The sequence below is a fragment of the Amphiprion ocellaris genome, chromosome 15 (assembly GCF_022539595.1).
Source record: "Amphiprion ocellaris isolate individual 3 ecotype Okinawa chromosome 15, ASM2253959v1, whole genome shotgun sequence".
Lineage (NCBI taxonomy): Eukaryota > Metazoa > Chordata > Actinopteri > Pomacentridae > Amphiprion > Amphiprion ocellaris.
In genome coordinates, this window is record NC_072780.1 from 35,282,320 (window position 1) to 35,310,040 (window position 27,721).

Below are 27,721 nucleotides of genomic sequence, written 5' to 3' on the forward strand. Positions count from 1 at the left end.
TGGATGGATGGATGAATGGATGATTGATGGATGGATGGCTGGATGATGGATGAATGGATGGATGGATGTATGATGGATGGATGATGGATGGATAGATGGTTGAATGATGGATGGATTCAGAAGCTGAATCTTGGCAGATCCTGCTGACGTCTGATGTTATGGTGAGCGTATTGCGTCACTTCCTGTTGTAGCGCTGTGTTGTGTTCTGTGACTGTTGTAGCTTGTCCGCTCCATCTAATTTGATATTCATTAAATCTGTGTAGCAGTAATATTTGAATCGTAACATACAATCGTTTTCTTCACGCACCCTCTCAGTACTTAATTCTAAATTAATCTGTTATCTCTGTCCGCTAGCCTAGCACTTAGCAGTTAGCATGGCTTCTCCCTCTTCCTCTCCTTCTCTTTCCTGCTCAGTGTGTCACATGTTTAGTTACTCCTCTGCCTCCTTTAGTGATAACGATGCCTGTAATAAATGCAGTCTGTTTGTAGCTTTGGAGGCGAGGCTCTCTGAATTGGAAGCGCGGCTCCGCACCATGGAAAACACCCCGCTAGCTGTTAGCCAGGCCCCCTTAGCCGGTGCGGACCGCAATAGCATAGCTGCTAGTGTAGCTTCTGCTAGCCAGCCCCTAGCAGCTCCCGAGCAGCCGGGAAGTCAGGGTAGCTGGGTGACAGTTCGTAGGAACCGTAGTCCTAAACTGAAGCCCGCTGTCCCGGCACACGACCAACCGCTTCACGTTTCTAATCGTTTTTCCCCACTCAACGACACACCCGCTGAGAAACCAACTCTGATCATTGGCAGCTCCATAGTCAGAAACGTGAAGCTAGCGACACCAGCGACCATAGAAAAATGCCTCCCAGGGGCCAGAGCGGGCGACATAGAAGCAAATTTAAAACTGCTGGCTAAAGATAATCGTAAATACAGTAAGATTGTTATTCATGTTGGCGGTAATGACACTAGGTTACGCCAATCGGAGGTCACCAAAATTAGTGTGGCATCGGTGTGTAACTTTGCCAAAACCATGTCGGACTCCGTAGTTTTCTCTGGACCCCTGCCTGATCTGACCAGCGACGATATGTTTAGCCGTATGTCGTCATTGCGTCGCTGGATGTCTACGTGGTGTACTGCAAACGACGTTGGCTTTATAGACAATTGGAGCTCTTTCTGGGGAAAACCTGGTCTGATTAGGAGAGACGGCATCCATCCCACTTTGGCTGGTGCAGCTCTCATTTCTAGGAATATGGCTGATTTTATTAGAACTCCTAAAACATGACAACCCAGAGTTCAGACCAGGATACAGAGTTGTAGTCTTCCACACCTCTCTGCAGTTTCCTCTCAGCTGTCACCCTCCAGTAATTCAGTTAGCTTTATTGAGACTGTGTCTGTCCCCTGACCACCAAAATTCAATAAATTAAGCAAATCAAAAATAAACAAAAGACATAGTAACGATAAAAATCTAATAAAAATTAATACCACTATTTCAACTGAGCGAAGAAACAGGACAATTAAATGTGGTCTGTTAAATATTAGATCTCTCTCGTCTAAATCTCTGTTAGTAAATGATTTGATAACTGATCACCAGATTGATTTCTTCTGTTTGACTGAAACCTGGTTGCAGCAGGAAGAATATGTTGGTCTAAATGAATCAACTCCTCCTAGTCATACTAACTGTGATGTTCCTCCAATCACAGGCCAAGGAGGAGTGGCAGCAATTTACCTCTCTAGCTTAAAAATGAACCAGAGACCTAAACCTAGTTACAGTTCATTTGAAAATACTTACTCTCAGTGTCTCTCATCCAGATTTGAAAGCTCAGAAACCCGTTTTATTTGTTGTTGTATATCGTCCTCCTGCTCCTTCCTCTGAGTTTTTATCTCAATTCTCAGACTTTTTATCCGATTTAGTGCTCAGCTCAGATAAAGTCATTATTGTGGGTGACTTTAACATTCATGTTGACGTGGACAGTGACAGCCTTACGACTGCTTTTAATTCAATATTAGACTCAATTGGGTTTTCTCAACATGTAAAGAAACCAACTCATAGTTTTAATCACGCCCTTGATCTCGTTCTGACTTATGGCATAGAAATTGAACCGTTAACAGTATTTCCCCGGAACCCTCTTCTTTCTGACCATTTTATGGTAACATTTCAATTTACAACAATAGATTGTATAGGAGTTAAGAATAAATATCATTACAGTAGATGTCTGACAATTCGGTGACTAAATTTAAGGAAATAATACCCTCTATTTACTTCAGCACCACTTACTGATAAAATGGAAGGGAAATATTATAATTTTACCCCCACAGAAGTGGATTATATTGTTAATAATGCTGCAGCCTCACTGCGTACAACACTTGATAGTGTTGCACCTGTAAAAAAGAAAGTTCTATCTCAGAGAGGACCTGCTCCTTGGTATAATTCCCAGCTGTGGACTTTAAAGCAGGCGTCCTGAAAGCTGGAAAGGAAGTGGTACTCCACTAATTTAGAGGAAGTTTATGTAGCTTGGAAAAATAGTCTAGTAATTTATAAAAAAGCTCTTGGTAATGCCAGGACAACATATTATTCATCTTTAATAGAAGAAAACAAGAACAACCCCAGGTTTCTCTTCAGCACTGTAGCCAGGCTGACAAAGAGTCAGAGCTCTGTTGAACCTTGTATTCCTTTAGCTTTGAGCAGTAACGACTTCATGAGCTTCTTTACAAATAAAATTATTACGATTAGAGAAAAAATTAATCTGGCCCTTCCTACAAATGTCACAGATGTATCATCGAGTACAGATGCTTTAGAATTAGCTGTAAGACCAGATGGATATTTAGAATTTTTCACTCCCATACATCTCTCTGAACTAATTTCAATAGTTTCTACATCCAAACCATTGACATGTCTTTTAGATCCTATCCCAACTAGACTGTTCCAGGAGGCTTTACCTTTAATTAATTCCTCAATGTTAGATCTGATTAATCTCTCTCTAGTAACAGGCTATGTACCACAGGCTTTTAAGGTTGCTGTAATCAAACCTTTACTTAAAAAGCCCACTCTAGATCCACATGTTTTAGCCAACTATAGACCAATTTCTAACCTCCCATTTCTCCTAAAATTCTGGAAAGAACAGTTGCAAATCAATTATGTGAACATTTACAAAGGAATAGCTTGTTTGAAGAGTTTCAGTCAGGCTTCAGAGTGCATCATAGCACAGAAACAGCTCTGGTGAAAGTTACTAATGACCTTCTCATAGCGTCAGATAATGGACTGGTCTCTATACTTATTTTATTGGACCTTAGTGCGGCATTCGATACAATCGACCACAGACTTTTATTACAGCGACTAGAACATTCTATTGGCATTAAAGGGACAGCACTGGACTGGTTTAAATCCTACTTATCAGACAGGTTCCAGTTTGTGCATGTCAACAATGACTCTTGTTAGCATACTAGGGTTAATCATGGAGTTCCTCAGGGTTCTGTCTTAGGAACAATACTGTTCACATTATACATGCTTCCCTTAGGCAATATTATTAGGAAGCACTGTATTAATTTCCATTGTTAGGCTGACGACACTCAGTTGTATTTATCTATGAAGCCAGATGAAACTAATCAGCTAGCCAGACTGCAAGATTGTCTTAAGGACATAAAGACCTGGATGACCTATAATTTCCTACTACTAAATTCAGACCAGACTGAAGTCATTGTATTTGGCCCCAAACATCTTAGAAAATTGCTTTCAAAGCATATAGTTACTCTGGATGGCATTACATTGGCCTCCAGTACTACTGTGAGGAACCTCGGTGTTATCTTTGACCAGGACATGTCCTTTAACTCACACATAAAACAAATCTGTAGGACTTCCTTTTTCCACCTGAGAAATATTGTGAAAATCAGGAACATCCTGTCTCAGAGTGATGCAGAAAAACTAGTCCATGCATTTGTTACTTCTAGGCTTGACTACTGTAATTCCTTACTATCAGGTTGTCCCAATAGCTCTCTGAAATATCTACAGCTGATCCAAAAAGCTGCAGCCAGAGTACTGACGGGAGTTAGCAAGAGAGATCATATTTCTCCTATACTGGTTTCTCTTCATTGGCTTCCTGTGAAATCTAGAATAGAATTCAAAATCCTTCTTCTGACATATAAAGCTCTTAACAACCAATCTCCATCATATCTTAAAGACCTGATAGTACCATATTATCCTAGCAGAACTCTTCGCTTTCAGACTGCAGGCTTACTTGTTGTTCCTAGAATCTCTAAAAGTGGAATGTGAGGCAGAGCCTTCAGTTATCAGCTCCTCTCCTGTGGAACCAGCTCCCAGTTTGGGTTCTGGAGGCGGACACTCTCTCTAATTTTAAGACCAGGCTTAAAACCTTCCTTTTTGACAAATCTTATAGTTAGGACTGACTGGGGGACCCTGAGGGGGTCAGCTGGAGTCTTCCTCTTGGACGACCCTTAGTTCTGCCCCTAGTTATGCTGCTATAGGCCTAGGCTGCTGGAGGACCTCTCTGGATGCACTGAGCCCTTCTCTATCTACCATTATATTTAATGTATATACCATTATTGCATTACACTCACTCCGTTTCTCCCTGTGTCCTTTGTCCGAGTGTCCCTGGTCCCAGAGCTGGATGCTTCAGATCTGTGGTTGTTCTCCCACCAACTGTAACCCTCTACCTCTATCCCTCTATCTCTAACCCTGTATCTCTACCCCTCTATCTCTACCTCTCTACCTCTTCTGTCCCTCTCAACCCTCCTTCCAGCAGCAGATGGGTCCCCCCACATTAGAGCCGGGTTCTGCTCGAGGGTTTTTTCCCTGTTAAAAGGGTGTTTTCCTTGCCACTGTCACCTTTTGGCTTGCTCTGGGGGTTCAGGCATATGGGTTCTGTAAAGCGTCTCGAGACAATTTGACTGTAATTGGCGCTATATAAATAAAATTGAATTGAATTGGATGATGCATGGATGGATGTAGGGGATGGATGGATGGATGGATGGATGGATGGATGGATGGATAGATGGATGGATGGATGATGGATGGATGGATGGATGGATGATGGCTGGATGATGATGATGGATGGATGATGGATGGATGGATGATGGATGAATGACGGATAGATGGATGGATGGATGATGGATGGATGGATGATTCATGGATGTATGGATGAATGGATGGATGGATGAATGATGGATGAAGGAATGATGGATGGATGGATGATGGATGAATGATGGATAGATGGATGATGGATGGATGTAGGGGATGGATGGATGGATGAATGATGATGGATGGATGGATGATGGATGAATGATGGATAGATGGGTGGATGATGGATGGATGGATGATGGATGGATTGATGGATGGATGGATGGATGGATGGATGGATGGATGGATGGATGGATGGATGATGGATGAAACAGGAAACAGGAAGTGGAAGTGTGTTTGGGTTCAGGTGATGCTGGATGATAGAAGACATCAAACTAACATGAAGTCAGTGAAGAATACAGAGAAGAAACTTCAGAAACAGACAAGTTCCTCCTTTAATTTGTTATCAAAGCTGGAGGTTTAACAGAAACACAATATATTTCATCTATCAGTATATTTTTGGTGCATGGAAAACAAGAAATACAAATTACTATAAAATTTTTAATTTTTTTATATCAAACACTTGTTTCTTGAACAAATTGTAGTTTTCTTTCTTTAAAAACATCTGCTGCATCTGGCTACTAAAAATAGCTAATATGAACGAAATAAGACAAAATGAATATCCTCTCAATAAATAACAGATAATCCAATAAATGTGCATTCGGCTGCATAAATGACTAAATACCTGTATGTCTGCAATGACAGTATAATCACATCTTTTAACTTCACATAAAACTGCAACACAAATGTTCTCTTAAATGAAACACAGTGAAAAGTAATTCTGGGTTAATATTCTTATAGATTATTTAAATGCATTGCTGCAATAAGAGTCTAATTTAGTGATTTAGGAAGTTACAAAAAAACTACTACATGAACAAAAACAAGAAAAAGATAAAAACTGTTGAAAAAAATGAGACAACTTCATTAAATGTTTGTCAACTTAAAAATTGGAAAAACTTTTTGGAACGACTTCATTTCATCAGCAATCAGCTAAAAAAAATAATTATTGAATAATTAAAATACTTGTTCCTGTAAATCAGTTTAGTTTGTTGGTTGAACTTCATTTCATTAGAAGTCAACTGAACTCATAAAGATGGACTCAGATCATTGGATTTTTTTGTTCTTGAGCCTAAACGTTTGGTTTTATAGTGCAGGAGGAGCTCAGTTTGCACTGAGATCACTTTTTTCTGCACAAATTCACTTTGAAAAAAGTAAATAATTTTGACATCCAGTCTGTAAAAAAAAACTGATGTAAGTTGAATAATTGGTTCAATCTTCTGTCTCTGTGTAGCTGATAAACATCCCAGAACAGCAGACTGATGATAGCTGATGAATGTGCAAATGAAATGTTCTGAGATACCTGTTAGCCTCTCACCTGGAGGTGTTCGTTAGCCTCTCACCTGGACATGTTCCTTAGCCTCTCACCTGGAGGTGTTCATTCACCTCTCACCTGGACGTGTTCATTAGCCTCTCACCTGGATGTATTCATTAGCCTCTCACCTGGACATGTTCATTAGCCTCTCACCTGGACATGTTCCTTAGCCTCTCACCTGGAGGTGTTCGTTAGCCTCTCACCTGGACGTGTTCGTTAGTCTCTCACCTGGACATGTTCCTTAGCCTCTCACCTGGATGTATTCATTAGCCTCTCACCTGGACATGTTCATTAGCCTCTCACCTGGACATGTTCCTTAGCCTCTCACCTGGAGGTGTTTGTTAGCCTCTCACCTGGACGTGTTCATTAGTCTCTCACCTGGACATGTTCCTTAGCCTCTCACCTGGATGTATTCATTAGCCTCTCACCTGGACATGTTCATTAGCCTCTCACCTGGACATGTTCCTTAGCCTCTCACCTGGAGGTGTTCGTTAGCCTCTCACCTGGAGGTGTTCGTTAGCCTCTCACCTGGACATGTTCATTAGCCTCTCACCTGGATGTATTCGTTAGCCTCTCACCTGGACGTGTTCATTAGTCTCTCACCTGGACATGTTCCTTAGCCTCTCACCTGGATGTATTCATTAGCCTCTCACCTGGACATGTTCATTAGCCTCTCACCTGGACATGTTCCTTAGCCTCTCACCTGGAGGTGTTCGTTAGCCTCTCACCTGGAGGTGTTCGTTAGCCTCTCACCTGGACATGTTCATTAGCCTCTCACCTGGACGTATTCGTTAGCCTCTCACCTGGACGTATTCGTTAGCCTCTCACCTAGATGTATTTGTTAGCCTCTCACCTGGATGTATTCGTTAGCCTCTCACCTGGACATGTTCCTTAGCCTCTCACCTGGATGTATTCATTAGCCTCTCACCTGGACATGTTCATTAGCCTCTCACCTGGACATGTTCCTTAGCCTCTCACCTGGAGGTGTTCGTTAGCCTCTCACCTGGACGTGTTCATTAGTCTCTCACCTGGACATGTTCCTTAGCCTCTCACCTGGATGTATTCATTAGCCTCTCACCTGGACATGTTCATTAGCCTCTCACCTGGACATGTTCCTTAGCCTCTCACCTGGAGGTGTTCGTTAGCCTCTCACCTGGAGGTGTTCGTTAGCCTCTCACCTGGACATGTTCATTAGCCTCTCACCTGGACGTATTCGTTAGCCTCTCACCTGGACGTATTCGTTAGCCTCTCACCTAGATGTATTTGTTAGCCTCTCACCTGGATGTATTCGTTAGCCTCTCACCTGGACGTTTTTGTTAGCTGCACTACCAAAGGAACGTTACCTTCTAAAATCCACATTTCATCATATATATATATATATATATATATATATATATATATATATATATATATATATATATATATATATATGAACAGAATGAACTAGATGATTAGTTCAAGGTCTGCCTAAATGTAGGAAAACCAACTATTGTTCCCAATAAATGGTGTAATTTTAGTGATTTATTTGTAAAGGTAACGTGCCTTTCAATCCTGCTGGTGGTTTTTAGGTTGAACTTATTCTATTGGCTCCATTAAACATGTCTGATGGATTCAGTGTGTTCAGATTAATGTAATGAAAGAATGGTCCTGATCATTTAATGAAGTTCTCATAGAAATATTTGACTTTTTGGTTAAAGATAAAGAAATAAGCAGCCTGTATATCTCCACAGACAGCTGCTGTCAGTGTTTTAGGATATCTGGTTCTGATGATTTGTGATATTTTCCTCTAATATAAACAGATTTATCAGCTTTCATCAGCTGCTCTGGAAACTCTGGAGTCCATAACAGAAACTGTGGAATAGCAAAGTTCAAGGATTTAAGAATGAATTCCATCCTTCAGCTTGTCTTCACTCAGTGAAAGTTCTTGTGTTTTATAGGATGTCTTCACTCAGCATCCTATAAAACACAAGAATTTTCATTTCCAGCTGAGTTTTCCAGTTATTTAGAACAGGTTTGTCAGATCTCTGGCGTATTTTAGGTTAATCTGAGCTGATTTTTCATCTTTCTGGATGATATTTGAGTCATTTATGACAGATTGTTGTCATGTTTTGTCCATTTTTTTGTCATTTTGGACCAATTTTTCAATCATTGTAGGTGAGTTTAGATTGTGGGAAACACTGATGGACATATTTCACCAAACATCTAATGGAATAATTAAGAATTTTTTTCATTTTGGATGGATTTGAGTGGTTTTGGACGATACCTGAGGAAACTTTGGTTTATATTGGACAATTATGGGGCCATTTTTGAGAATATCTGAGAGATTTTGGTCAGATTTGGTGTCAATTAGAACATATTTCTGTCATTTTGGACTAAATTAAAGTCACTTTGAACAAAAATATGAGTTTTTTCTGACAAATTTTAAGTCATTTTGAGCTGATTTTTCTCAGTTTTGAACACATTTTGAGTAGTTTGAGGCAGATTTTAGTATTTGACAGGTTGGATTTTTGGGCCAGTTTCTAGATCATTGTAGGTGAGTTTGGACGTTTGTCATCTTCAGCTCTGATGACATTTTTTTTTTTTTTACCAAATAATGGACTGAATACTTTAGATTTCAGTCAGTACTGGAGCAGGTTGAGGAATATGTGAAAGAATAATTCCTGTCAGTGGTGAATGAAAACTCTGATTAATGACGGCTGGCTTTAGGCGCTGCTGTCGCCAACCTTTCCAAATGGCTTCCTAAAAGCCCGGTGACGCTGGAAAGCTGTGGAATCCTCGGTGCCAAGTTTCTGTGAAACGGCGTCCACAGTCCTTTACGTTTCTATCAGCCTCCCAGAATCCTCTCCGTCCTGTTTTCCTGCTCTGTGCTCTCCTCAGCGCTGCTGGATTCCTGCCATCTGTGCTGCGACTCAGTGTTCAGCTGTGTGCATGCATCTGCTGTGCACGTATACCAACGTGCACGCTCCGGCCGTGTGTTGTGTTTTGGGGTGGATAAAGTTGCTGAGGCAGCCAGGCAGCTGGCAGGTTCACCGGCTGAAGAATGACTGAAGACTCACTTTATTTCCTCACTGCCTTCCTCTGCATCTCCATTAGCTCAATCATTCATTCATGCATTCATTCATTCATCCACTCATTCATTCATTCATTAACTCATTCATTCATTCATTCATTAACTCATTCATTAACTCAACCTAACCTCTAACCCAGGGGTTGGCAATTAATTTTCATACGGGGCCACATGAGAAACTCTGACGGTTGTTAAGGGCCGGACCAGTACACTTAAAAGCTCTGCTCAATATATATCTCAATAAAAACAGTAAATGAAACAATACAATGATATAATGAAAATGTGGAACACAGAACAGAACTATTTAATGAAAGATGTGGTTTTTTCATTCAAACTATGATTGCTGCCTATTGAGTTGTAGATATTTACTATCATAAAGACATACTTAAAATGTGAAACTGATTTTCCAAGTGCTTTAATTACTTTTCAGCAGTCACTGTTTTTACAAACTAAGTAAGTAAGCCATCACTCAGAATTTATTCTAAAACAATATGACCATCAGCTGGCAGAGATTTGAAACTTGCCTTATCATGTCATGAACGCTATGAGGTGTTGTCAGTTTTTCTAAATCTACATTAGGATGACTGTGAAGCATAAAGAAAGACAACAGCTCCCTACTACACTTACAGCAATGTTCAATATATCTCAATAAAAACAGTAAATTACACAACACAATGATGTACAATGTCCAACTCTTGAATTTCTGCTCTCAGATCCCAAATTCGTTTAAGCACCTTGTCCAGGCTGATCCATCTGACAGCTGTCTGGTAACCAAGGTCACCATGTTCACTATCATCTCCTCCAAAAAGACAACAAACTGTCTGTAATTCAATGCTCTTGCCCTGATGAAGTTAACTACTTTAGCTACAACATCAGTCACGTGGTTGATTTTTAGCACTGACTTACACAGCACCTCCTGATGTATAATACAGTGCAAAAATATCAGTTTCTGTTCTGGGTTTATTTCAGTCACTTTATCTTGCATCCGTTTCACAAGTCCAACATTTTTCCCTGTCAAATTTGGACAGCCATCAGTTGTAACACCAACTAAATTCTCCCATTTTAGCCCCAGCTTGTTCATGCATGTATTTACCTCAGTGAACAAATCACTCACCGTCGTGGTTCCCTTCATTGGCTGCACAGCTGACAGCTCCTCCGTCATCTCAAAGTTTTTTGTTAGTCCACGTACAAAGATGAGTAACTGGGCTGTGTCACGGACATCACAGCTCTCGTCCAGAGCCAAGGACAAAACGTCAAAATCGTCCACTTTGTTGTGCAGCTGAAGCTCCAGATTTTCGGCGATGCTCTCCACCCGCCTCGTTACGGTTCGCCTCCAAAGGGCCACATTAACGAACGCTCCTTTCTTCTCCGGGCATAAAAACGCTGCAGAGTCCACCAGACTTTCTTTTACAAACTCTCCATCAGGGAATGAGTTACTGTTTTTGGCGATTTTGTAGGATATTAGAAAACTCGTCTTGACTGCTGCATCCCTTGATGTGAGCTTTGGTAAAACAAAGTCATTGCTGCTTTAGCAGTTTAGCTAGCAAACCTTCAGATATCCTCCCCGCTCTGCATCAGTCAAATGTTTGTACTTCTCCGCCATGTTTGGTCTCGTAATGTCGATTCAGATTATAATCCTTGAGCACCGCGATCTGTTCACCACAAACTAGATACGCAGATTTACCTCTGACTTCAGTGAAGAAATACTTGGAAGTCCATGCTTTGTTAAAAACTCTGCATTCGGAATCAATCTTTCTTTTTTTGCCGTTAGCGGACATGTTCCCGGGCTGAAGCTGACAAACAATCAGATAAACCTTATGCTAAGTACGGAAAGCACGTGCGAAAAAACGTTAACTTAGCAGATCTTTCAAAATAAAAGCAGTGCAGTCGTATTGCTTGCATGTATTGCGATGATATACTGTATATTTGCATTGACTTTTAATATTTTCCAGTGACCTCATACGGGCCAGTCAGGGTCATCCGGCGGGCCGGATGTGGCCCGCGGGCCTTAGGATGCCCAGGTCTGCTCTAACCCTACCCAACCCTCTGTGTGTCCCCAGGTAACACCATGATGATCATAGAGGAGTCCATGTCCAATGGAGCCCTGGACTCCTTCCTCAGGGTACGTCTTTGAGTTTTTACGTCTCTAAGTCTTTAAGTTTTTAATCCTCCTGTTCTGTTCGTTTCTCAGCAGCAGAAGTGATGATCTTGGTCAGTCTGAATGTTTAATTATCCAGAAAAAATCCCAGTAAACACAGTTTATATCTCATAGTTAACTCCATTAATAACCATTCCATGAATGTTCTTTACCTCAGATCACAGTTCTATGAGAAGAATTCACTCGTTTACATAAAAAAAATTTTGAATGACATTGGAAAGGCCTGCATATAAAATACTGGAGTTTTACATGACATTCATTTAGTTTAAATTTATTTTACATTTTGAATTTTTATTGTTTTAATGGAGTTGATAAATTAACTTGAGATCTCTTCTGTTCAGGGTGAATACATTAAAGGAACCATTTTCATTTTTTATGTTGATTGAAAATGAAAGTTTCATATTAAAAATACATTTAACAATATTTTTAGATGGTTTTTAATTTTAAATGGATCAATTTGACAGAACAGGAAGGTTAATATTCAGTATCTGCACATACTGAACCCCAGTCTGAGACTTTTTCTGCATCCTACACACTAAACAGTTCATTAAACTGTTATTTATGCAGTTTTTAGGTATAAATTCTCCACCCTGACTGTTAATTATCCATCTTGTAGTCCATAAATAAACTCCTTATTTATGTGTTAACGAGGTTCTCTTCAAATGCAGATGTATTCTCTCATTATCTAACAGAATTAAGACTCATTATTTTCCTCTGTGTTGCCTCAGAAATGTGTTTTTTGTTCCAATAATCCTAAATTCACTGCATTATATTATTATTATTCATAATAATAATAATAATAATAATAATAATAATGATGCAGTCCGGGGCGGTGGTGCTTCTTGCAGTAATCAGGGAGACATAATTAACGGGACAAATGGAGTTTCTGCTGTGATCTTGTGTAAACTGCTCCCATCTGCTGGCGTTGGAACGACGTTTGGATTTTATTCTGCTAATAAAAAGATTCAGTGTGTTGCAGCACCGCTTCCTCTTTCTGTTTCCATCTGATCTTCTTATGGCCTCCAGAAACACGAGGGTCAGCTGAGCGTGATGCAGCTGATGGACATGCTGACCGGCGTCGCGTCGGGGATGAAGTACCTCACCGAGATGGGCTTCGTGCACAAACGTCTGGCTGCACACAAGGTAATGGATGTTCGACTGCTGTTCCTCCCGTCGGATCGTAAAAGCAGTGAAAATAAAGAACGTTGGCTCCTGTAGACATCAGTCGTCACCCCCCAGGATGCTGAGAAGGTTTCCTCCTAACCGTTTGTTCTCCTGGTCTCAGGTTCTGGTGAACTCCAACCTCGTCTGTAAAGTGTCCGGATTCAGACCGCTGCAGGAGGACAAGATAGAGGCCGTTTACACCACCCTGGTAAGAAAGACCTTGATAGTACTAGAGGGTCAATGTAGTACTACAAGGTAAATGTAGTACTAGAGGGTAAATGTAGTATTAGAGGGTAAATGTAGTACTACAGGGTAAATGTAGTATTAGAGGGTAAATGTAGTACTAGAGGGTAAATGTAGTACTAGAGGGTAAATGAAGTATTAGAGGGTAAATGTAGTACTAGATAGTAAACGTATTAGAGGGTAAATGTAGTACTAGAGGGTAAATGTAGTGTTAGAGGGTAAGTGTAGTATTAGAGGGTAAATGTAGTATTAGAGGGTAACTGTAGTATTAGAGGGTAAATGTAGTAGTTGAGTGTAAATGTAGTACTAGATAGTAAATGTATTAGAGGGTAAATGTAGTGTTAGAGGGTAAATGTAGTATTAGAGGGTAAATGTATTAGAGAGTAACTGTAGTATTAGAGGGTAAATGTATTATTAGATAGTAAATGTATTAGAGGGTAAATGTAGTATTAGAGGGTAAATGTAGTATTAGAGGGTAAATGTAGTATTAGAGGGTAAATGTAGTGTTGGATGGTAAATGTAGTACTAGAGGGTACATGTAGTACTAGAGGGTAAATGTAGTACTAGAGGGTAAATGTAGTACTAGAGGGTAAATGTAGTACTAGAGGGTAAATGTAGTATTAGAGGGTAAATGTAGTATTAGAGGGTAAATGTAGTATTAGATAGTAAATGTATTAGAGGGTAAATGTAGTATTAGATAGTAAATGTATTAGAGGGTAAATGTAGTACTAGAGGGTAACTGTAGTACGAGAGGATAAATGTAGTATTAGATAGTAAATGTATTAGAGGGTAAATATAAATATTTCTTTTCTTAACTCATTCCTGCAGCAAGGAGGGAAGAGTGTGGTTCTGTGGACCGCCCCCGAGGCCATCCAATACCACCGCTTCTCCTCGGCCTCCGACGTCTGGAGCTTCGGCATCGTAATGTGGGAGGTGATGTCCTACGGAGAGAGGCCCTACTGGGACATGGGCAACCAGGACGTAAGTTCTCCTGGTGGATCCTCCACGTTCCAGACTGGAGACTGTTTGGGTCTCGGCTGGGTTTAAGTCTTTAAGTGTCTCGTTTGTGTCACTTTAGATCTTGTTTTTTGTCCTTTTGTGTCTTGTTTGTGTCATCTTATGTCTCATTTTTGGAATTTTAAATCCAGTTTTTGTCGTTTCATGTCAGGTTTGTGACATTTTATATCTCATTTATATCTTGTTTTTGTCACTTTAAATCTCATTTTTGCCATTTTATGTCTTGTTTGCGTCATTTCATGCCTGTTTTTTGTCATTTTATATGTCATTTATATCTCATTTTTGTCATTTTATGTCTGTTTTTTGTCGTTTTATGTCTGGTTTTTATCATTCTATGTCTCTTTCATGTGATTTTATGTCTGGTTTTTGTCATTTCATATCTCATTTTTGTTATTTTATGTAGCTTTCATGTCATTTTATTTCTGGTTTGTCATTTTATGTGTCTTTCATGTGGTTTTATGTCTGTTTTTGTAGTTTTATTTCTGTTTTATGTCATTTTATGTCTCTTTCATGTGGTTTTATGTCTGTTTTTTGTTGTTTTATTTCAGTTTTTTCTATTTCATGTGGTTTTTTGTAATTTTCTGTCTCATTTCGGGCTGTGGTGAATCAGGCTGTGAGTTTAGTCAGTCCATCCCTCTGGTCACTTCCTTTATTTTCTATCTTCCTGCCTCCCTGTGATTCTGTTAGTGAATGAACTCGGTGTGGATCTTATTAAAGCTCGGCAGAGTCTCAGTCGTCTCTTTAAGGCGACTTCAGCTCCGTGACCGATCCGGTTTCCTCCTGAGGACGCCTTGACCCCCTTCTTCCTCTGAGGATTCTTTCAGGATATGTAAAGCTCCGTTTGAGGAACAGATTGTTCAGCAGATATAGTAACGTGTTATTTCCAACCAAACGCTGGTGGATGCTGCGATTTGTTGCTTCCACTTCTTTGTCCTTCACAAAAAAGCTTGTTTTTATTCCACTTTTAGAGGAAAATGCAGCTGAAATAAAGAAGCAGGTTTTCTATGTCAGAATGGAGCTCGTTTGGTGTCTCGTTTCTAATTTTTTCTCGTGTTTTTCTTGTGTTGTGGTGTTTTATGTCTCATTTCTATTTGTTCATTTGTCGTTTTTTGTTGTCTTTTGCCTTGTTTCATGTCTCTCTGTGACATTTTTTGTCTCTTTGTGGTAATTTCTTCTCCATTATGTCAATTTTGTGTCTTATTTTTTCAGTTTTTTGTCTCATTCATGGCCGTAGATTTCTTGTGTTGTTTTTTGTCTCTTTGTGTCTCGTTTTGTGAATTGATTTTATTGTTCAGTCTTTTATTTTTGTGTCATTTTGTGTCTCGTTTCTGGTTTTACTCAGGCACGTTCATGGTTAAAAAGCACCAGATGATAATGATAATGTGTTTGAATGTCCAGAATGAATATGCATGAGTGATTCAGAGAGTCCTTTTCTTTCCGCTACCCTTTTCTAAAAGCAGGACAAACTTTCTGGTTCATATTATCAAACTTCCCCATGGAGGAGGTTAGAGGTGAAGCTCGTAGAGCGGCCAGATATTAATCCACTTTAGATTCTACATTATATGGGAGGAGGATTGTTGCCGGTCCACCTGTGATCCGAGTCGGCCTTTAGCTCCCGGCTCTGATTAAATGGAAAATGTCAAACGCTGAGAAGCATTTTGTGAATGCTCTTTAGTGAGATGGAGGCTCACGGCGAGTGTTTCAGGTAAGAATGCTGCTGACGGATGTCGTTTTTGTGATTATGTTCTGGGAGATTGTGTTTGTTGGAGCGGCTCAGGAGGATGTCTGTGTTCTGACAACATTAGTTTGATGGATGCTGATTCTGTGTTTAATGGTTTATCTACACTGACTCACAGATTACAGAAACAGGAACTCTTCTGGTCCGTTTGCAGCTTCAAACCTGTCTGGAGTCAGATTTCTTTAATTCACGTCTGCAAAATATTTTATTATTGGAAATGTAAAAGTTCTAAGAGTAGATGTAGATGATTCTGTCTCGTTTTTGTGTCTTATTTGTGCAGCTTTTGTCTCTTTGTGGTCATTTTATCAGAATTCTGTCATTTTGTGTGTCATTATTTTTGCTTTATGTCGTCTTGTGTTGGGTGTTTCTCTTTTGTTTGCTATTTTCTGAGCCTGTATTTAACAATTTATTTCTCGACTGCTATTATTGCAGCTTTTTAGGAACGCAGTGACTTTTCTGATCCATTTGCTGCTTCAAACTTGTCTGGATTCAGATTTTTTTAATTCACACATCTACAAACTATGACATTATGGGAATTAAAAAGTTAGACCATCAAATATCCTGTGAAGTAGCACTCGGACACATCGAATATCCTGCTGAACGACCTCCCAGTCGCCTCGGATGATTCTGAATTGTGCAGCGAAACCTTCCTTCTCTGCCAGAATGTTTGCTGATTCCTGCTTCTGTTCACACATTAATGCACATTTGTATTCAGCTCAGACGAGGTTTGCAATATCTCTGTGTGAAATTAGGTTTGTTTTGCAGTAGCTGCTGCTTGTAAGGTCACCTTAAAGGGACAGAGAGATGCAAACCAGGCGGAGGAACAAAATATAATTAGTGACAGCAGAAAGTGACGCAGCAGCACTTTTCTACTGTTTAATCAGGAATACTTTCAGAAGTAATTCAGCTGACCACCTACCAGTTCATTACATGCACAGTAACAAAATAAAAAATCTGATTTATGGATTCAGAAAAACCTTTTTCAGTACCAACATGAGTTGTGTCGACACCAACTTAACATCATGTGTAATTTAAACTCAGATTTCTGCATTAATTGATGTAAAACACAATTCAACTGGTAGTAAATTAATGAAAACATAGATAAGTTTATCACTGAAAGAGGACATGAAAATAAATGTCTAGATCAGAAAAACTGTTTAATTCCTACAAAGAACAAAACACATTTGGAATTTAAAAGCTGTTTATATATTATATTCAATTCAATTTCAATTTCAATTCAATTTTATTTATATAGCGCCAATTACAGTCAAATTGTCTCGAGACGCTTTACAGAACCCATATGCCTGAACCCCCAGAGCAGCCCTAAGGAGACAGTGGCAGGAAAACACCCTTTTAACAGGGAAAAACACCTCGAGCAGAACCTGGATCTAATGTGGGGGAACCATCTGCTGCTGGAAGGAGGGTTGAGAGGGACAGAAGAGGTAGAGAGGTAGAGATAGAGGGATAGAGATAGAGGGGAAGAGGTAGAGGGTTAGAGATAGAGGGATAGAGGTAGAGAGGTAGAGAGGTAGAGATAGAGAGGTGGGGGGGGACACAAGGACCATAAAACACACAGTATAATACATGCATGATAAGACAGATGATACATGCAAAGTACAACTAACATGGAAGCTGATTATAGTTTACTGCTATGGTGTATGGCTCTGGCATTAAATATACTACATATATAGCTGGTGGTAAATTCAAAAATATGTAGACGAGCAAATCAAGTATAGTGAGGGTGATGCAGAGTAGATTGATGGAAATGGGCAGCTGGAAGCAGTGGACTGGAGGAAGGTCAGCAGCAGCATCCCACAGATGGAGATTAGGCCAGTTGGTGGGAGAACAACCACACATCTGAAGCATCCAGCTCTGGGATCAGGGACACTCGAAGAAAGGACACAGGGAGAAACAGAGTGAATGTAATGCAATAATGGTATATATATTAAATACATAGGTAGTTAGAGAAGGGCTCAGTGCATCAAGAGAGGTTCCCCAGCAGCCTAGGCCTATAGCAGCAGAACTAGGGGCAGAACTAAAGGGACGTCAAGAGGGGAAGTCAGCTGTGCAAATGAAAACACCAGCATACCCCGTCAGGGTCCCCCAGTCAGCCCTAACTATAAGCTTTGTCAAAAAGGAAGGTTTTAAGCCTGGTCTTAAAAATAGAGAGGGTGTCCACCTCCCGAACCCAAACTGGGAGCTGGTTCCACAGGAGAGGAGCTGATAACTGAAGGCTCTGCCTCCCATTCTACTTTTAGAGATTCTAGGAACAACAAGTAAGCCTGCAGTCTGAGAGCGAAGAGTTCTGCTAGGATAATATGGTACTATCAGGTCTTTAAGATATGATGGAGATTGGTTGTTAAGAGCTTTATATGTCAGAAGAAGGATTTTGAATTCTATTCTAGATTTCACAGGAAGCCAATGAAGAGAAACCAGTATAGGAGAAATATGATCTCTCTTGCTAACTCCCGTCAGTACTCTGGCTGCAGCATTTTGGATCAGCTGTAGATGTTTCAGAGAGCTATTGGGACAACCTGATAATAAGGAATTACAGTAGTCAAGCCTAGAAGTAACAAATGCATGGACTAGTTTTTCTGCATCACTCTGAGACAGGATGTTCCTGATTTTCACAATATTTCTCAGGTGGAAAAAGGAAGTCCTACAGATTTGTTTTATGTGCGAGTTAAAGCACATGTCCTGGTCAAAGATAACACCGAGGTTCCTCACAGTAGTACTGGAGGCCAATGTAATGCCATCCAGAGTAACTATATGCTTTGAAAGCAATTCTCTAAGATGTTTGGGGCCAAATACAATGACTTCAGTCTTGTCTGAATTTAGTAGTAAGAAATTATAGGTCATCCAGGTCTTTATGTCCTTAAGACAATCTTGCAGTCTAGCTAGCTGATTAGTTTCATTTGGCTTCATAGATAAATACAATTGAGTGTCATCAGCCTAACAATGGAAATTAATACAGTGCTTCCTAATAATATTGCCTAAGGGAAGCATGTATAATGTGAAAGGAAATACAAGCCAATCGTAAGGATGGGAAAGGCTTGTCCTGTTAGTTGATGTATATCACAAACCTCACCACAAACACATGGAAAACATTCACGTAACTTTATACTGCCTCGAACATGCTGACGATCACAAAAGTTAGCTCTGCGACTGTTAAAATGGCTGAAAGCTACCCTGAGCTAACATTCAAAACCTCTTCAGGCCTGATGAGAGAAATTGTTATCCCAGAGCTTAAAACATTTCTTTGATAAATATCGGCAAATTTAAAAATGAGGGGTCTGTGTCTGTATTGAAATGTGGTTAATTTAAATGAGACAGGCTCTTTTGTAGTAGGTTATAAACCAAGAACTCTGGGAACCACTGGTTAAGAGAATTAAGCTTTTTTTTTGTTAATTCTTAAACTAAAAAGAAAGATGATTAGAAAACCCTTGTGCAGTTATGTTAGCACATGGATAAACGTGGGAGTTTTCATGGAAAATATGGAATTGCCTGAAGTTTGGGGTCATGAATTGTCCCCCCAAACACTTTTATGAGTTAATTTTTGGCCATTTTTGTCAATTATATTATTCAGAGTTTAAGCAGAAATGCATCAAAAACATAAAATGCCGAATTACATCCAGTAAAAAAATGACAAAAAAGACTCTTAGGTTAATACAAAATGTAGAATATAAAGACAACACCAATAAAATTAACATCAGAGAATCCTCTAAACTTTACGGATTCAACAAATCCATAAAAACACATCTTTCACCACATAATCCCATATTCTCAATGCTTCTTTCTCCATTAATTTGACCCATTTTTTCACATTCTTGCCCTCTTTGTAAAGCATCTAGAAAAGTGCTGTATAAGTATACTGTATATATGTTGTTTGTGTGAATTTATTAAATTAGTTCATGTTAGGACTAATTATAATATTCTAATAATATTCAAACAGGCAATAGGTTTTTCCTGAAAACATCATCTGTTCACAAGCAGCACAGGAAACTATGAATAAACATGAGATTTAAATTTAAAAAGATGTTTGTTTGTAGCACCATGAAGAGTCGATGTTAATTAGTTCGTAGGTAAAATTATAGAGAAATCTGGATCTCAAAATGATTATGACTAGAAAACTATTTAAAATATGCAGAAGAAATAAAATGAAAATTATTTTCAAAGACTAAAATAAAATATATATCAAAAATAATATAGACCAGCCTGATTTTCAATGTAAATATGACTATAAAAGTATTTTTCTAAATGTATAGAAAATATAAAAGAAAAAGAATAAAATTAAAAAAGAAATTTAAATTAAAGATAGTATTTAAAGGTCTGGATCTCTTATTTAAACTATGAACCAATTATCTCTGCTGTCCAAAGCACATGTTCTGGGAAAATAAGAGTAAAGAAATAAAGATTTTGAGAATCTTATTCAGATTTTAAAGTAGGACAAACTGTCCTTATTCAGAATGCATCCAGTTACAAGGTAAGCTCTGTAAAATCCCAGCGCTGTCTAAGCTGGTCTGGTTCTGTCTGCAGGTGATAAAGGCCATCGAGGATGGGTTCAGGCTGCCGGCGCCGGTAAACTGTCCTCCTCATCTCCATCAGCTGATGCTGGACTGCTGGCAGAAAGACAGAACGGAGAGACCCAGCTTCAGCCAGATCCACTCGGCCCTCAGCAAGAGCATCCGCTCACCGGACGGCATCGGTTCGTCCACGTTAGCGCGCAGGTGGGTTTAAATGACAAGACCTGAAGCTCAGTTCTGGAAGAATTCTGAGAAGTTCTTGTGTTTCAGGCTTCAATATCTCCAGAAATAAAACTCCAACATTCATGAAATGTGGTGAGAACAGAGTAATTTCCATCAGATCAGAAGGATTGAATGGATCCATGAAACCTCAAATTTCTAATTATCTGCCCTGAAAATGGAAAAAAAAAAAATTAAAAGTTCCAAATTATCACTTGAGAATGGTCCAGTGCCTTCATAAAGTTCCTGTAAGTGTATAGCTATGGATGGATCCATATTTCCACTAAAATACAGTCTTTGGTCCACATTTCTCCAAGTGCTAAGGCTCTAACTTCAGTAAAATCTGATGGGTTAAAGTTTGACCAGACAAGGTTCCAGTTTTTAGATGTTTTTACTTGAAATCTGTCCAAAATTACTCACAATGTGTCCAAAAGCCATTGAAACTTGACAAAAAATGACTCAAAAATTGGCTAAAATGACAGTAATAAATACTTATTGGCTCCTTAAAATGGAAAGATGTGCAAAAGTTTCTGAGAGCTGTGTTTTTGCCCTAGAAACCCAAACCTCCATTTTTTCTATTCTAACTTAAAATCTGTCCAAAATGAATTGAAACTTGTCCAGAATCATTAAAAATGGTCCAAAATCACCATAATAAACACTTTGTGACACTTAAAATGGAAAAAGCGCACAGTGTTCAACCCAGGCTGGTCTAGTGTCTCCATAAAGTTCCTCTCAGTGTATATCTATGGATGGATCCATATTTCTACTAAAATACCGTCTTTGGTCCACATTTCTCCAACTGTTGAGGCTCTAACATCAGTACAATCTGATGTGTTAAAGTTTAACAAGTCAGTTTTTCCTATTTTGACTTGAAACTTGTCAAATTTCAGCCAGGATGTTTTACAGAACTTAGTTTTGGGTCCTATATGACAAATAAATAAACATATTTCCTGATTTCTGTGTGGCTGTTTCCATTATTTACTATAAATTTCACATCCTAACATTATTTTTCCTCCTCCAGAACTCTGAGTTCGTCCATCTCGCTGGCTGAAAGGCCTCTGCCCTCTTTGTCTTCCTTCAGCTCGGTGGGAGAATGGCTGGACGCCATGGATATGGGCCGCTACAAGGACAACTTCACGGCTGCAGGATACTGTTACCTGGAGTCTGTGGCTCGAATGACCGTACAGTAAGTTTACATTTACTGTGGTAAAGAAGGAAGCAGCTGAAGAGAAAACTACACAAATCTCTGTTTTTATCTCTGCTTTCCATACTTAAAGTTCATTTTGCACACAACATAAATTTACTTACATAGCATTTTGAATGCAACATTTTTACTTATAGTGGAGTATTTCCACAGCATAGCAATACTTTTACCCAACTAAAGTATCTGAATACTTCTCCCACTGCAGATAACGTAGTAGAGAATTGAAATGCAGTTTACTGGATTCTACTAGATTTAATTTATCCATCAAGTGGCTGTTTTCCTTTTATTATTAAACTAAAACAAAAAATGTATCACTAATTTCATCGTCAGAATGTTAATCAGCAACAATTATTCCTCAATATAGTTATCTATCAGGGAAAAAGGGGTAAACACTCCCAGTAGAGTGGAACTTATCGCTTGATATTAATACTTGAGGCAAAAGCATCATTCCGTATAAAAAACCTACCAAATCTGAGGAAAGATGGAAAAATATCCTGGAAGATGAATTAAAAATCAGTAAACCACAGACTCAGCATTAGTCAGGAGGTCTAGAAGGAGTCATAGTACCACTAATCAGAGCTGCAAGTAAAGGAGGAGTCATAGTACCACTAATCAGGAGGTATAGAAGGAGTCATAGTACCACTAATCAGGAGGTCTAGAAGGAGTCATAGTACCACTAATCAGGAGGTCTAGAAGGAGTCATAGTACCACTAATTAGGAGGTATAGGAGGAGTCATAGTACCACTAATCAGGAGGTATAGAAGGAGTCATTATACCACTAATCAGGAGGTATAGGAGGAGTCATAGTACCACTAATCAGGAGGTATAGGAGGAGTCATACTACCACTAATCAGGAGGTATAGGAGGAGTCATAGTACCACTAATCAGGAGTTATAGGAGGAGTCATTATACCACTAATCAGGAGGTATAGAAAGAGTCATACTACCACTAATCAGGAAGTATAGGAGGAGTCATACTACCACTAATCAGGAGGTGTAGGAGGAGCCATAGTACCACTAATCAGAGCTGCAGGTACAGAAGAAGTCATAGTACCACTAATCAGGAGGTCTAGAAGGAGTCATAGTACCACTAATCAGGAGGTGTAGGAGGAGTCATACTACCACTAATCAGGAGGTATAGGAGTCATACTACCACTAATCAGGAAGTATAGGAGGAGTCATACTACCACTAATCAGGAGGTATAGGAGGAGTCATAGTACCACTAATCAGGAGGTATAGGAGGAGACATAGTACCACTAATCAGGAGGTATAGGAGGAGTCATACTGCCACTAATCAATTCAATTCAGTTTTATTTATATAGCGCCAATTACAGTCAAATTGTCTCGAGACGCTTTACAGAACCCATATGCCTGAACCCCCAGAGCAGCCCTAAGGAGACAGTGGCAGGAAAACACCCTTTTAACAGGGAAAAAAAACCTGGAGCAGAACCCGGCTCTAATGTGGGGGGACCCATCTGCTGCTGGAAGGAGGGTTGAGAGGGACAGAAGAGGTAGAGAGGTAAAGATAGAGGGTTAGAGGTAGAGGGGTAGAGGGATAGGAGGAGTCATAGTACCACTAATCAGGAGGTGTAGGAGGAGTCATACTACCACTAATCAGAGCTCTCATCTGATCTCAGTTCCTGTTTTGTGTCCACAGAGACGTGCTGAGTCTGGGCATCACCTCTCTGGACCACCAGAAGCTGATCCTGGCCGCCATCCAGACGTTGCGAGCGCAGGTCATCCAGATGCATGGCCGCGGTGTGCAGGTCTGAGCGCCGCTGCAGCTGCTGCAGAACCGACATGTGCATGAGGAAGACAGATGGAGATGAGAAGATCTTCCAGACTGAAAGACAGCTCATCTTTCAGCCGACTGCACTCCTCTATTCACTCCTCATGCCTTCCTCCACTCCTTCCTTCCTTCCATGGCAGCGGCGTGGGAAGCAGAGAATCGATGTCATGCGACTCTTAATGCGACCTCTATCTGCACTGTGACCTTCAGCAACTGTGTCGGCCGCTTCTGGAAGATGAATGAGATGTTTCCTCTGCTTGGAAACCTGTTTTTGGGTGGAATTTCCCTTTACAGCGACTAAATAAACACAATATATCGGCAACGACAGGAACTTCTCTCACCGGCTTCGGACCGAACATCTTCTCTCGGAACTGCTCCACTACCGGGATCCAGAGTCACGTCATCTCTTTGAGGAACATTTGTGGGTTTCTTGGAGGAATGCGAGCTGTGAGGCCGGAGCTGTTGGATTTATTTAAAGATGCTCCTGGTGGATAAAACTGCTCTTTCAGGAATATCAACCTGCTTTTACCCCTTTTCTGGGGTGACAAACGGATAATTGTAAAGCGAAAAGGGTTGATTTTGATTGTCTGTTTTGCTCCTCGTAATGTTTTGATTCCTTCATGCTTTGTGTTTGTTTTTCGCCACGATCCTCCGGTTTTATTGCTCTGTGTAGACGTCGGACCACCTCTGGAAGATGGTCCAATTTAGATATTTATCCATATTTATTTCTGTTTATAGATGAAGAGGAGGTCAGGAAGGTTTATTTAACTATTTAAATGTGATTATGAACTGTGAGTGTCTACCTGAAAAGATTAGTAGTTTGTTTTTTAGAGATTTTTAGCGTCAGCACACAGTATCTGTGTATTTCTAAACACTGGATTCATTTTACTTTGGTGAACGTTTACGGCATTTGTGTTGCAGAATGTCAAAGGTTTTTTTCGTTGCTGTTGTTCATTTTGAGTTGCTGGTTAATCTGTGGTTCTCCCAGAATTCTCGCTGTACAGCGATCAGAATCCACTTTTTCTGTCATATTTCACCCGCAGGCAGAAGCTGTAGACTTTCACAATAAATTTCCGACTGGATTATTGCAACTATTTGGTTTTTATTTTATTTTTCCTCCGTAAACGTTCTGTCAAATGAAATAAACTCATTCTGGGTGTTTTCATGCACATGTTAACATATCCGACGGTAACATGAACCAAACAGGAAATCGACACCACGATGAATGAAAACCTTGCCCTGTCTGTCGCTGTGACCGTTACATGTTTAATACTGTAAATATGTATTTGAAAATGCTAAATCTATTTTTATAATTTGGAGAACAACATGTTGAATATAATATCTGCTCACTGTGTAAGGGTTTTATTTGTTTGAATATAGGGCCATGGCCTAGAAACTCTGGTGTTTGGAATATAAAACTGGAAAAAAAATTTAGTCTCTTTTTGTTAGTTTTCAATGATTTTTACCCATTCGAAGAAAAATCTGATGGCTGTTGCAATACTGAAACATGTTATTAAAAAAATCTCCAATACATCCAAGTGTTTTTTCTGACTGTCTTCTTTTTCTGAATTTAATTTAAATTAAAAATATACTTGTAGACATAAAACCAATCCATTTAAAAAGCTTTGTAGACAGTATAGTCTTAAATATACTCGTGTACGTCAGCAGATTGTATTTTTTTAAGAAGACTTTTGGTAAGGATGCTTTGTATTGGTTCTTTAAATCAAGAAGACGGGGAAAAAAATGAAACGTCTGTTAGACAAATCTCTCTTTTGGAAGCACATCGGACTTCTTGAAGAGATAAATTTACTACAGTAACTAAGTTTGACAAGAAAATCCTTAAAGCATCTAAAATAAGTTTTTGATAAAGAACCTCAGTGTTCAGAGGAAGGGTTAACCCAAACCCAACTATCGCCACCTTCAGGGAAGTGATGGAAATGCAGATGAAGCTGCACTGTGTCACAGTGTGCACGCTATCCAGATGTTTTTATTCACCAGCACCAGTCCAGACCTTTATATTACTTCTTAATGGAGTTGGAGACTTAATGAGTTTCATCTCAAGCTTCCAACTGGCCTAATCTCCATCTGTGGGATGCTGCTGCTGCTGACCTTCCTCCAGCCCACTGCTTCCAGCTGCCCATTTCCATCAATCTACTCTGCATCACCCTCACTATACTTGATTTGCTCGTCTACATATTTTTGAATTTACCACCAGCTATATATGTAGTATATTTAATGCCAGAGCCATACACCATAGCAGTAAACTATAATCAGTTTCCATGTTAGTTGTACTTTGCATGTATCATCTGTCTCATCATGCATGTATCAAACTGTGTGTTTTATGGTCCTTGTGTCCCCCCCGACCTCTCTATCTCTACCCCTCTACCTCTACCCCTCCATCCCTCTATCCCTAACCCTCTACCTCTATCCCTCTATCTCTACCTCTTCTGTCCCTCTCAACCCTCCTTCCAGCAGGCAGATGGGTTCCCCCCACATTAGAGCCGGGTTCTGCTCGAGGTTTTTTTTCCCTGTTAAAAGGGTATTTTCCTGCCACTGTCTCCTTAGGGCTGCTCTGGGGGTTCAGGCATATGGGTTCTGTAAAGCATCTCGAGACAATTTGACTGTAAGTGGCGCTATATAAATAAAATTGAATTGAATTGAAATCCTGTTAGGGTTAGGTTCCTCCATTAGAGGGTTAGGAGTTAGGTCTTTTTTTTTTCTTAGGATGTGATAAATGAAAAGAGTTTATTTTTGCAAATTGATTTGGAAGAGATCTCAAAATTTTAAGTTAATTTCGGGTCGATGTCACATGATGCATTCAGGGGCTGTAGGAAAGTTGAAAATCGGTAAATTCTTAATGTTTTGGAGTTTCTTACAAGGAAAAAAGATGTAATTTGGTGATTTGGTGTTTATTTGTTGACTTTTAATATTTAAAAAATGAATAATATCTTCAGAGTTGTGCTGAGAAGTGAAGATTTGTTGTCAAGTCAAGATGGCGCAGATTGCGCGGCAGCCAGTTGCAGCAGCTCTGACCCATCTCTGTTTAAAGCGACTTTTTCGCACTTTTAGCTTTCCTCTACTGTTTTTTTTTTCTACAGTAGTCGCTCCAGCAAACGTCCATTCCTTGGTGGAAAGCTGGTGAGACTGCTGCTGTGTTTTCTACTGTTTTCCGGACTTTTAAACGCAGGGTCGGCGAACACTCTCTGCCGTAGCCCAGCTGCTGTTGACACTCTGGAGCAGCTGTTAGCGCTTAGCCAAGCCAGGCTACATCACGAAGTACGATCGGAGATCCCCGCCGATCTACGGAGGAGAAGGAGGGGATGCAGAGCCGGAGTGAAACGCCGTAAAAGGAGACGATGGTATAAACCATGCCTTCCATCAAACGTGAGGTCTCTCCTTAATAAGACGGATCAGCTAGCGGCGCTAACGCGGCTACAGCGGGAGTAGCGGGAGTGCAGTCTACTTCACAGAAACATGGCTGAACGAGCTAACCCCGGACTCACTGGTGCAGCTCGACGGGTTTCATCTGATCAGAGCGGACACAGACATGAGGGAGAGTGGTAAGAAGAAAGGCGGGGGAGTAGCGATGTTTGTAAACAACAAGTGGTGTAACCCAGAGAACATTTATATCAAGGAGCAGCGGTGTACCAGGGACATTGAGCTGCTAGCTGTTAGCATCCGGCCGTACTACCTACCGAGGGAGTTTTCACATGTTATTGCAGTAACGGTGTACATCCCTCCCTCGGCCAACGCCGACTCAGCCTGTGAGCTCCTCCACAGTGGTTTCACGGTTACAGACAGCACATCCTCAGGCCTTCTTCCTCATCACCGGGGATTTTAACCATGCTTCCATGGCTGCCACTCTCCCCACCTTCCATCAGTTCGTGGACTGCCCCACCAGGGACAACAAAACTCTGGATCTGCTCTATACAAACACAGCAGATGCCTGCAGTTGCTCCCCCCTCCCCCTGCTTGGCCATTCAGACCATAACCTGGTCCATCTGCTCCCTGCTTACACACCTGTGGTGAAGAAACAACCCCCAACCAGAAAGTGTGTGCAGCAGTGGTCTGAGGAAGCCAGTGAGGAACTCCAAGACTGTTTTACCA

The 27,721-nt window shown here is 40.1% G+C and overlaps 1 protein-coding gene across 1 annotated transcript in view; it reads left to right on the plus strand.

The window, feature by feature from the left end:
• The window catches only part of LOC111583312 (ephrin type-A receptor 7-like), a 245,918-nt gene extending 220,771 nt beyond the window's left edge, over window positions 1-25,147 (plus strand). The window contains exons 12-18 of the mRNA XM_055017862.1: window positions 11,620-11,681; window positions 12,744-12,860; window positions 13,003-13,089; window positions 13,953-14,105; window positions 20,416-20,606; window positions 21,643-21,807; window positions 23,483-25,147. Coding sequence (XP_054873837.1) covers window positions 11,620-11,681; window positions 12,744-12,860; window positions 13,003-13,089; window positions 13,953-14,105; window positions 20,416-20,606; window positions 21,643-21,807; window positions 23,483-23,597 — 890 coding nt within the window. The 3' untranslated portion in view covers window positions 23,598-25,147. The remainder of the gene's footprint in view (window positions 1-11,619; window positions 11,682-12,743; window positions 12,861-13,002; window positions 13,090-13,952; window positions 14,106-20,415; window positions 20,607-21,642; window positions 21,808-23,482) is intronic.
• The last annotated feature ends 2,574 nt before the right edge of the window (window positions 25,148-27,721 follow it).